Genomic DNA, 12,631 nt, shown 5'->3' with positions numbered 1-12,631 from the left:
TATATACAGTATACACACAATTTATTATATATTTATAAATGTATTTATTTATATATTTAAATATATATTCAAATATAAAATATATTATATAAATATCTAAATATATATATTTTTAAAATAATAATAATGATAATAAAACATTTAACATAATTGAACTAAATTGACTGACAGCAATAAACACTGATTTATTTAACTGTCTTGAAAAGTGTCATGAACAGCAGCATTAGCATTAGCTAAACATACAGCTATGAAGAAGAGCTACAGTGCCAAATGCTTCGGAATATGCACTTTAATAAAATATTGAGAAACAAATATTACAGAAATACTTGAGAAAGTAAAGTGACATGTGGAACAGCAACAAGGAAGTGAGAAACACATGTTACCTTGAAGTAGTTTTTGAATCTTTTGCTGACCACATACAGAGCCATTGGGTTGATGCACGAGTTCACAGACGCCATGTTGAGGCCGATGTAGTCGAGAACAAGAAACGTGCTAAAACATCAAAAGAGATGTGATATCACTTATAAGGCAGTTCACTAGTTTACATACATAGAGCTCATATGTGTTTATGTATATGCATGTATTATAATATTAATAACGAGTCTTACCTCAGTAATTTGCATCTGTTGGGATCGTGTTCATCATAGATGGTTAACTTGAGGATCCTGCTGAGGTGAAGAGGAAACCAGCAAATTGCAAACACAAGAACCAGACAGAAAACCGTCCAGGCCACTTCATGTCTCTGTCGGTCAGAAGAGAGGATTCATCACATACTGATCAGTCAAATTATATTTGTCTTCTACAGTATCAGTGTTGTTATTGTTAACTAAAACGGCTTAAAATCTAAATAAATAAAATAAAATAGATTTTTTTTTTTTTTGTGATTTATACCAGTGTTTTTATTGTTAACTAAAACTAAAACTATTTAAAATCAAAATAAATAATATATTTGATTTATTTGGTGATTTATACCATTGTTGTTGTTAATTAAAACTATTTAAAATTGAAATAAATAATATATAATAAAATACATATACATATATATATATATTTTTTTTTTTTTTCCAATTTATACCAGTGTTATTATTATTAACACACTATGAAACTATAAAAAAAATAATTTTTGTTAATTGAAATAAAGATGATATATATATACACATATATATATATATATATATATATATATGAGTTTAAAATTTATGCTGGATTTAAACTTGAAATTTAGAAATGTTGAACTGAACTGAAATATAATAAGTTGAAGTACTAAAATTACTGAAACTAAAACTGAAATAAAATAAAGGTAAATAGAAATATAAAAATATAAATATAAAAAAACTAATAAAAATGAGGAAAGCACAAAAAAATACTAAAAAACTTAAAATAAAAATAAAATGAAAACCACAAAACCTAAATTTTTTTAAAAGAAAATATTAATAAATACTACTGTATATACTGTATAACTAATACTACTGTACAGTATATAACTCATATTAATATATTACATTGGCTGACAGACAGCAGTGTCTCTATGGTTAGTGAATATCAGATATCTTATAATCCCTTGAGTCAGTTTTGTTTGTATGATGGTATTATGTGATTCAGATGAACTGGAACAGCTTTCCAAATCCCAGGTCCAGATTTACCTGCTTTATGTGTTTGTCCAACTTCTTAACGCTTCCGCTTAAGATCCTCCAAGTCATCAGCGAGTAAAAGACAGCGGTGCACGCCAACGGCACGATGAAATAAAACCCAAAGAGCCACCAGTCTTTGGCCATTTTACAAAACTAGAACGAGAAAAAAGAGAGTTCCTGATGAACTTGACATTATTTCAAAGGAAGTATGTCATCATTAGACTCTCGAGCGGATCTGAGCTCAAACCAGGAGCTATTTGATGAGGAAATCAGACTTTCACTGCAGCCACTGCCGTCTATATCAAAAGTTCCTGACAGACATCATAGGGAATTATTACTTTCAATGACATGCAATATGCATGGCTTGATTATTTGTATTGATGATTTTATTGCATGTAGTATCTCTGACTACAGTTAAAGAAACAGTGGACCCAAAAATGGTAATTGTTGTTATTTATTCACTTCAAATCCATTCTTTGAGGAACACAAAAAGGGGAATATTTCCCGAAATTGTTCTACAGAAAAGAGCTGTGTGAAAGTCCTTCAGAAATTCTCCTGCTGGGTATATAAAGTTCATTTTTTGGTGAAATATTCCTATAACATATTATTACAGAGCAACTAAAGGGACGTGGTGATGGTGAAATAAAAATTAGATGGGAGGAAAAATTGTATTTCAATGCTGTTGTGTTCCCTCACAAAAACTTCTGCGTTCCCCTGAAAAATTTTGCTTTTGCTTGCAAAACCACCTAAATATAGTTTTTCCTCCCAGTTTTCCAAGTGAACACAAAGTTTCTCAGAGACAGTAATACTTTTGAACATAAGAGAATGCAAAGTTTCTCGGGGGAACATAATACTTTATCGAGAGAATGCAAAAGTTTTACAAGCAGACGCAAAATATCGTGAGTTAATGCAAAGTTTACAAGCAAATGCAAAGTTTTGTGAGCGAACATTGGAGGAACGCTATAGTTTTGCGAGATAATGCAAGTGTTTTGTGAGAGAACGTAAAGTTTCTCGGGAGAATGCAATACTTTAGCGAGAGAACACAAACACAAAGTTTTACAAACGAAAACAAAGTTTCCCAAACATATGCAAAGTTTTGTGAGCGAACATTGGAGGAAATATATAGTTTTGCAAGAGAATGTAAAGTTTCTCGGGGGAACATTATACTTTAGTGAGAGAATGCAAAGGTTTTACAAGTAAATGCAAAGCTTCTCAAAGAACGTAATACTTTAGCGAGAGCACACAGACGTTTTACGAGCAAATGCAAAGTTTCGCAAACAAATGCAAAGTTTTGTGAGCAAACAAATTTTATCGAAGGAATGCAATAGTTTTGCAAGATAATGCAAGTGTTTTGCGAGAGAACGTAAAGTTTCCCGGGAGAATGCAATACTTTAGCGAGAGAACACAAACACAAAGTTTTACAAACGAAAACAAAGTTTCCCAAGCATATGCAAAGTTTTGTGAGCGAACAGTGGAGGAACGATATAGTTTTGTGAGAGAATGTAAAGTTTCTCGGGGGAACATTATACTTTAGTGAGAGAATGCAAAGGTTTTACAAGTAAATGCAAAGCTTCTCAAGGAACATAATACTTTAGCGAGAGCACACAAACGTTTTACGAGCGAATGCAAAGTTTTGCAAACAAATGCAAAGTTTTGTGAGCAAACAAATTTTATTGAAGGAATGCTATAGTTTTGCGAGATAATGCAAGTGTTTTGTGAGAGAACGTACAGTTTCTCGGGAGAATGCAATACTTTAGCGAGAGAACACAACCACAAAGTTTTACAAACGAAAACAAAGTTTCCCAAGCATATGCAAAGCTTTGTGAGCGACACATTGGAGGAAATATATAGTTTTGTGAGAGAATGTAAAGTTTCTCGGGGGAACATTATACTTTAGTGAGAGAATGCTAAAGTTTTACAAGTAAACACAAAGTTTCTCAGGAACGTAATACTTTGGCGAGAGCACACACAAGTTTTACGAGCAAATGCAAAGTTTCGTGAACAAATGCAAAGTTTTGTGAGCAAACAAAGTTTATCGAAGGAATGCTATAGTTTTGCGAGATAATGCAAGTGTTTGTGAGAGAACGTAAAGTTTCTCGGGAGACCGTAATACTTTAGCAAAAGAACAGTTTCTCAGGGGAATGTAAAGCTTTTGCAAGAGAACACAAATGTTTTACAAGTAAACGCAAAGTTTCTCAAGGAACGCAATACTTTTGCAGAAGTACACAAAAGTTTACAAATAAATGCAAAGTTTCTCGGGAACGTAATACTTTTGCTGAGAACGTGAAAGTTTTATGAGCAAACAAAGTATTGCGAGCAAATGCAAAGTTTCTTGGTTGAGCGTAATACTTTAGCAAGAGAACACAAGTTTTCCAAGTAAACGCAAAGTTTCTTGGGAACATAATACTTTATCGCGAGAGCGCAAAAGTTTTTACAAGTGAATGCAAAGTTTTACGAGCGAACGCAAAATTTCTCAGGGATCCTTATACTTTTGCGAGAGAATGTGAAAATATTATGAGGAAACAAAGTATCATGAGCAAATGCAAAGATTTACAAGCGAACACAAAGTTTCTTGGAGGAACGCTATAGTTTTGTGAGAGAACACAAATGTTTTGTGAGAGAACACAAATGTTTTGTGAGAGAACAAAAATGTTTTGTGAGAGAACGCAAAAGTTTTACAAGTAAACACAAAGTTTCTTGGGAACCTAATACTTTAACGAGAAAACGCAAAAGTTTTACAAGTGATAAAAGTTTTGCAAGTAAGTGCAGAGTTTTATGAGTGAACACAAAGTTTCTCACGGGAACGTTTGGGACCCTACGCTAACTTGTGCTGCTCTTTGATTGTAATCATTATGGAAATGATCTGGCTGCCTTTGTGTTCTTTAATTCGTGCATTGTCAGTAAATCATCTGCAGAACTTTACACTCCCATCGCCGCTTTTATGGGATTGCGCTAAATTGCCTTGTTTAGTAATTCTGGCCCAAAGTTTCTTGGGGGAATGCAAAAAGCATTTTTCCTCCCATCACATGTCCCCTAAGGGGCCTCCGTATATTCCTCTAGTCTTTTGTTGCAGTATTTTTCAGTTTACCTGCATGAATGTAGTGGATTGTACAGGATGAAGGAGGCATATCCGCAGATGCTCGCCTCTGTAATCCATCGTAATCAAATCAAACGCGACGGCCTCCGGAACAGCCAGCAATGTTGATATTGTCCATATTAAAGACAGTTTGATAGCAGTCCATTTGGGAAAACCAAGACCTTTGATACGACTCCTGGATGCAACGACTCTGTACCTTCAGAACAACAAACATTTCTCCTTTAGTTTTAAATAATCAGATAAGGACATTATTTGATCCCATTGATGCAGCTCTGCTGCACTCCATTATGCACTGCTCTCTATGTTGTTAGGTTTACAAAATGTTTTCATAATTTAATAAGCTGGTCTACTTCAGCGGCCTAACAGCGCTCATCAATGTCAAAATATTTGAGATGGCCAATCAAATCAAAGGAGGCGGAAAAGGTGGCTTTCGTTCACAGAAGACTAGCACGAATTCCAGCGTGGCACTTCAGTTTTAATGGTAAAAGTGTAAGATAAGATCTAAGTAGCTAAACAATTAATATTTGACAGCTGTTTTATGACAGAAATATAAGTAATATTCAGTAGTTTTTTGGTCAAATTTCGAAGTTTCGAATTGAAAATTATAGAATCTTGCTTCTACCATGGAGGAAAAAAATGAAGAATTAATTAATTACAGTAATTGCAACTTTTTCTTGAATCTCACAATTCAGACTTTTTTTCTTGCAATTCTGAGATTTTTTGGAGAATCTCAGAATTACAAGGTATAAACGTAAAATTGTGAGATATAAACATGCAATTCTGAGAAGAAAAGTCTGAACGGTGAGATGTAAACTCGCAATTACCTTTTTAGTTTTTTATTTTGTGGCATAAAAACAGAACTGCGAGATGTAAACTTACATTTCAGAGAAAAAAAAGACAGAAATGTGAGATATAAACTCAGAATTGTGAGAAAATCAGAATTCTGGGTCAGAATTCTGACATTTTTTTTAAATCAAGAAAAAAGTCAATTGCGAGATAAAAACTTGCAATTACATTAATTAATTAATTCATTCATTCATTCATTCATTCATTTATTTATTATTCTGTGGTAGAAACGGGCTTCCATACATTTCTGCCACAGAATAAAAAATGTATATATATATATGAAAAATTTCATGAGAAATATATATATATATATATAAAGGCAATTGTGACTTTTTATCTTACAATTCAGACTTTTTTCTTGCAATTCTGAGAATAAAAGTTAGAACTGGAATAAGATGTAAACTTGCAATTGCGAGAAAAAAAGTCAGAACTGTGATATAAAAAGTCGCAATTACCTTTATTTTTTTTATTCCATGGTGGAAACGAGCTTCTATAGAAATTGGCTTTCATAGAAAATAGCCTATATTTGAATGTGAGAGACAATAAACTTTAACAGAGCCATTTAGTCATATAATTATGTAGACTATCTTTCTTTTTCTTTATTCCTTTTAAATTCTCTTTAGTTCCTTTAAATAAAAGGACCGTTACATTTGTAACAGCATCTCCCCCACAACTCAAAAAATCTATCAAATTGTTTTGTCCCCCCAATGTTCCAAACATGGCTGTATAAAGTAAACATATCTAAACTAAACACTCTTACCTGTCTATGCTCAGAGCGCACAGGCTCAGTACCGTTATCCCAACGGAGGTTTTCTGAATAAACGGCACCAGTTTACAGAGCAGGACACCAAAAGGCCAGTCCACCGCCAGGAGCTGCAAAACACAACAAATGATTTATATCATCCTATTTTGAGTGTTTTCAATGCACATAACAATTCAGCAAAGTTACCTTATAAACATTGATGGGTATGCCAATCAAGATGTGCAAAATGTCGCCTAAAGCCAGACTGCCGATGAGAATATAGGGTCCATTTCTCATGCATTTGTGTTCTTTGATTATTCTCAGGAGAGTCAGGTTTCCAACCATCCCGAACAGGAATACGAAACATGAGACAATGCTGTTGATGTATTTGAAGGCGTCTTTGATCCGTGCTGGTCCAGAACACATCGGGGTTTTGTTTGCTGTGGCGTTCAGTGGTTTCCATGAGATATTCTTTGCATCATCAGGAGGTTTATCTGTTGTCTGAGCACTAATGAACCCGAGTGAACTATTAAAACACAGCAATAGCAGGACAATGACGGGCCCCTCCATGTGAAAAGACTGAGAGAAATCAGAAAGAGTGTCATTTCAAAAGTTTTGCATGAGATATTAGACAGATCCACTCCTAATGTCTTACCTGCAGCTCTTTGTGTGTTGAAGGTGTGAGTTAGGTGTGTATATATAAGCTAGAGTTCAGTCACGGCTCTTTTACAAGCAGGTACTGCAGCACATAAATCACGCGTCTTGGCAGGATCTCAGATTCAGTATGTCATTCAGATGCCTGCGGGTCACGACACGGAGTTTCCACTGTAATCTAGAGTCTGTGACGGCGTGTGCATGCAGCACATTCACACACACATCATTGCTGCTCATTTCTCCTGACGTATCAATGTCCTTCCAGATGTTCACTGGATCTCCGCCAGAATCCACTCACAGACACATGAATGAGATGAATGCAAGGACTGTTCGCTATCTATCTATCTATCTATCTATCTATCTTTATACCCATCCATCCATCTCTACATCAATCTGTCTATCCATCTAACTATTCAACTATTTATCCATCCATCTCTATATCTATCTATCTATCCAACTATTTATCCATCCATCCATCCATCCATCAATCTCTATATCAATCTATCTATCCAACTATTTATCCATCCATCCATCCATCTCTATATCAATCTATCTATCCAACTATTTATCCATCCATCCATCCATCCATCCATCTCTATATCAATCTATCCAATTATTTATCCATCCATCATACATCTATCAGTCTATATCTCCATCCATCCATCTATATCTACATCAGTCTATTTAACCATCTAGCCAACTATCCATCTGTCCATCTATATCTCCATCCATATCAATCTATAGATCCATCTGTCCATCTATTAATCATATCTCCATCCATCCATTTCTACATCAATCTATCTGTCCAACTATTTATCCATCCATCTCTATATCAATCTATCTATCCAACTATTTATCCATCCATCCATCCATCCATCTCTATATCTATCTATCCAACTATTTATCCATCCATCCATCCATCCATCTCTATATCAATCTATCTATCCAACTATTTATCCATCCATCCATCCATCCATCTCTATATCAATCTATCTATCCAACTATTTATCCATCCATCATACATCTATCAGTCTATATCTCCATCCATCCATCTATATCTACATCAATCTATTTAACCATCTAGCCAACTATCCATCTGTCCATCTATATCTCCATCCATATCAATCTATAGATCCATCTGTCCATCTATTAATCATATCTCCATCCATCCATTTCTACATCAATCTATCTGTCCAACTATTTATCCATCCATCTCTATATCAATCTATCTATCCAACTATTTATCCATCCATCCATAAGTCTATATCTCTATCCATCAATCCATCTATCAGTCCATATCTCCATCCATCTATCCATCCTTCCATTAATCTATATCTCCATCCATCCATATCTAAATCAATCTAACATCTAACCAACTATCCATCCATCCATCCATCCATCCATCCATCTATCTATCTATCTGCACAGATTATGCCTGTATCTGAATGCCCGGGTGATTTCTGCTGTGTTATTGTCGGAGGAGTAGCTCCATCTGTTGTCTTTTGTCTCTCGTTCTCCAGCAGAGCTGCTCCTGACTCACTAGTTTACCCAGGTGAAGGGACGTGATGACAGGGTCATCGCCATGACAACCAGCCCAGCTCAGACGGAGCGGGAATAGATGAAGCGCAGCAGGCAGGCGGACAGCTGTGCGGGTGAACTGACTACAGCATCAGTCATCATCCCAAACAAACACTCACATCAGGCTCAGACTGCTGCTGCTAGATTCTGTAGCTTTAATGGTCTTCTCAGGGACCTTCATTTAGAGCTTCTGTTAGTTTTCTAGTCTTGTTTTTATTCCTTGGCCCAAACCCAGTGACTTTTGGCACACTAATGAAGACTGAATAGGGAAAATTACTGTAACAAATATTTCTTACCTTGCATTAAAAATTGTATTTTGCATTATTATTTAAACATGCCGCCATCTTTGCTTTTGGATACACAGTTCAAGACACATTATTTTGAGCCAATCAACTGAGCCGTAAATGTCATGTGACTGATCACACTATATCAGAACTCCTTACATCAAACAGGAAAAAAACTTTAATTTTACACAAAAAAAGTAACTGACAATACATTATCTACTGTTGTTGTTGTTGCCATTAACAAACTATTAAAATATTTTTTGTTAATCGAAATAAAGCTGAAAGAAAATAAAATATTTATATATTTTTTATTTGCGATTTATACTGGTGTTATTATTAACTAAAACTATTAAAAATTATTTTTGTTAACTGAAATAAAGCTAAGAAATAAAAATAAAATATAAAAATTAGATTTCAATTTATGTTAGACTTAAACTTTAAAAACTTAAATAAAAATTAGAAATGTTGCAAATGAAATAAAATAAGTTTTAAAATTACTAAAATAAAAATAAATAGAAATAGAAAAAAAACAATAACTAATAAAATGACAAAAGCACAAAAAATTTATTAAACGTAAACTAAAATTTAAATGAACACTGACAATCTAAAATTAAAACGAAACATAATAAAATTAAATAAAATTAAAATTAAAAATAAGCTATTTGCCAAGGCAACATTTCTCATTTTCATTTAATTTAACCTGATCCAATAAAACAACAAATTAAAAAAAATGTATTCTTTGCTTTTATTGTGATTGGATTATTTTAAATCTTTTTTTATGTAAAGCAGTTTAAATTAACATTGTGTATGAAATGTGCTATATAAATAAAATTGCCTTGCATTAAATAAAATTAATAAAAACTATAAAGACATTTTGTAAAAAAAATAAAAATAAAATAATCCTAATAACATAATAAAATGACAAAAACACAACAAAATAACTAAAACTTTAAAATAAAATGGAAAATATAATAATCAAAAAATAATCAAATATATAAATAAAAACTAAAAAAATATAAATATAAAATAATATGGATTACTTTTTTTGTCTTATATGCAAGAAAGAGTTGTGTTTCTCACAGAAGAAAGACAATAAGCCAGGTTTGGAAGGACATGTGGGCGTGTAATTGATTTTCATTTTAATTTTTGATTGAACTGTTCCTTTCATTCAAGGGCAGAGCCGAAGCGTAAGGAGCAGGTTGAACCCGGCGATACCGTAAATCATGTACAGGACTGTAAACACATCCAAACACACATACTCTCAAGCAGCACCAATAAAAAACCATCTCCTTGAGCGAGTCTAAAGAGATACAGGAGAATGAGACGTGAAAACAAGCAGCGTTTCATTTGGAAAAGCCAAACTCCGCTGCTCACTTCCAGCCGGCCAATTAAAGAGTCCTAATCCATTCATTTGTAAGGATTTGCCTTCCTTCATGAGCCCTTTGTGCAGAGCTATTGACCAAAGCCCTGTACAGACATTTATTTGCAAAGGACAATTAGATTCACAATTTAACCTGAAATACCGTACAAGCCGTTTTACTCGTGTAATGCGACTCATTTCTAAGTGAAACGGACTAATCATTGACAGCAATGTAGAGAAGGTTTCATGAAGGTTTTCATGTTTTCATGAAAAGTGGGCGTCACCTACCGGAATGGAGTCACATGATTGGAGGAGGGACGGATGACATCAGCTGAAAGGAAAAGTTGTTTCAGAGGTTCATTATTTTGATTGAACATAATGAAAATACTTATTTAATTACGTTTTATTCATTTAGCAGTTGCTTTTATCCAAAGCGATGAGGAATACAAGCAATTTATTTTTATTTCATTCATTCATTCATTCATTATAAATAATAGCAATATTTGGGGTGCTATTTATTTATATATTTATTTTATTAATTTCATTCATCCATTATAAATAATAACAATATTGTGTTGTTATTTTTTCCATTTCATTCATAATAAATAATAACAATGTTTATATATATATAAAAAAAAATAATTTCTCCAAAAAAATCAATTTTGATTTAATGATGATTTATATATATAAAAAAAAAGTGGGGGGAAAAGTGAAAGTTTGGAGTTCCAGGTCTTTGGGGAATTATCTGTAAAAGCAGTTTCATCAAATCAAATCAAATCAAATTACATTACATTACATTACATTAAATAAAATATTTATACTAAATTAAAATTACATTAAAATAACACAACATAATAAAATAAAATAAAATAAAAAATTAAATTAAATTAAATTAAATTAAAATAACAAAACAAAACAAAATAAGAAATATTAAATAATTAAATTTAGCTAAATAAGCTAAACAAAACAATAAAATAAAATAAAAAGTAATAAAATAAAATAAAATGCTTTAGTAGACCACAAGGATTGATGTGGATACTGTATATTTTGCCAGACAGGAACATTCAAATCAATCGTGCATTTAATGAGCAGCTAGTGAACATGAGCTGAAACACTAAAGGTGCAGCAATTAGAAGTTAGGAAGTTCTGTGATAAATCCTTAATTTTTTTTTTTTGTTACAAAAATCTCTTTTATTTTCAAGGAGGAATGCACACCGTGGAAATGTAAGCACTTCTACAAACTCTCACTTTTACCCACAAACCACATTTTCCCATCTCCACGGTTAAGATGCCATCTGCACAAACTCGCTCCACGATTCTCCCTCGTTCTCTCAGAGAAAAGACGTGCTAATGAGATTTCATCCAAATCGCTCATCTTTTGTCACAACCTCGCCAGCTCAGGAACATTTCGTATCTTTTCATAATACGCTCAATCACGCAGTGAGCAAATTCACTTCAAGTCGAGGTTCCCTCGCCGAGCCGCCGATTCATGAAACAAAAGAGCTCCTGAAGCTCATCTTCATCCTCCCTACTGTAATAATGAGGCCTTTGAGACCGGACCGAACACAAAACCCACGCAGCGTCAGAAAAGCGTCACCTTCAGAGGATGAATATCATAATTATGCAATTATAATCATAGGCTGAATATTCAAAAAACAGAGTTATAATCAAAGGTCGCATATTACGATGCGACCTACATCAGATGTGATGTGCACAGGCATGCATGGCTTTAATGGTTTGTGCATTGGATTTGTGGTTGGATTCAGTGAAGTGTTAAGGTAGGCGAGTTCGAGTCCGTCCGTTATCATAATTAGCTTCCCTTCTGGAAATGTCGCTGTCATAATCTGCTTAGTGGGACCTGGTGAATTCATCTCCATTGTAATGAAGGACAAGCACAGACAGCCAAATAAGCCAGCCATCTTTACCTCCAGGGGCCAATCAACATGCTATCATCCTAATGGATTTATCCCATCCGTCCTGTACATCAGCGCTGCTGCACTCACGGGTCACGACACCGAAACACAGCGCCGATCTGTGAGAAACAACAACGAGAAATGCAAACAATACAATGCAACTAAGCATATAATTATGCAGAGCTGGAAGAGCAGAATAACTAGAGTTTTCGAGTTTTAAAAGGAAGAAACACTTCAAGGATGTTTTGTTGTTGATGCCAAAGGCCATGCATTCAATAAAACTTCTCAGGATTTTGGTGCAAATTCATCTGTTACTGGGTAGAAACTAGTTAAATTAGTCATAAATCAATGTGGACTGGTTATGTGACACCCTCGTGCTCATAAATCACTAACAAAACTACAAAACATAACAGAAAAAACATCCAGACAAACCTGGGCCTCATTTATTAAAACATTCAGACACACAAACAATGTTCCTAAATCCTACTTATCTAATTAATTAACTAATTGCAGTGACATAATAATA

At 33.8% G+C, this 12,631-nt stretch overlaps 1 protein-coding gene across 1 annotated transcript in view; it reads right to left on the bottom strand.

Annotated features, from left to right (window-relative positions):
- ednrbb (endothelin receptor type Bb) overlaps positions 1-8,554 on the bottom strand; it is a 10,939-nt gene extending 2,385 nt beyond the window's left edge. The window contains exons 1-7 of the mRNA XM_016520862.1: positions 8,519-8,554; positions 6,524-6,895; positions 6,335-6,447; positions 4,720-4,924; positions 1,644-1,784; positions 609-742; positions 384-492 (exon numbers count right to left, since the gene is read on the bottom strand). Of these exons, the coding sequence (XP_016376348.1) occupies positions 384-492; positions 609-742; positions 1,644-1,784; positions 4,720-4,924; positions 6,335-6,447; positions 6,524-6,895; positions 8,519-8,554 (1,110 nt within the window). The remainder of the gene's footprint in view (positions 1-383; positions 493-608; positions 743-1,643; positions 1,785-4,719; positions 4,925-6,334; positions 6,448-6,523; positions 6,896-8,518) is intronic.
- Between the last annotated feature and the right edge of the window lie 4,077 nt (positions 8,555-12,631).

Source organism: Sinocyclocheilus rhinocerous, unplaced genomic scaffold (assembly GCF_001515625.1).
Source record: "Sinocyclocheilus rhinocerous isolate Xijiao unplaced genomic scaffold, SAMN03320098_v1.1 scaffold2254, whole genome shotgun sequence".
Classification (NCBI taxonomy): Eukaryota; Metazoa; Chordata; class Actinopteri; order Cypriniformes; family Cyprinidae; genus Sinocyclocheilus; species Sinocyclocheilus rhinocerous.
This window is presented reverse-complemented; position numbering and strand designations above follow the sequence as displayed.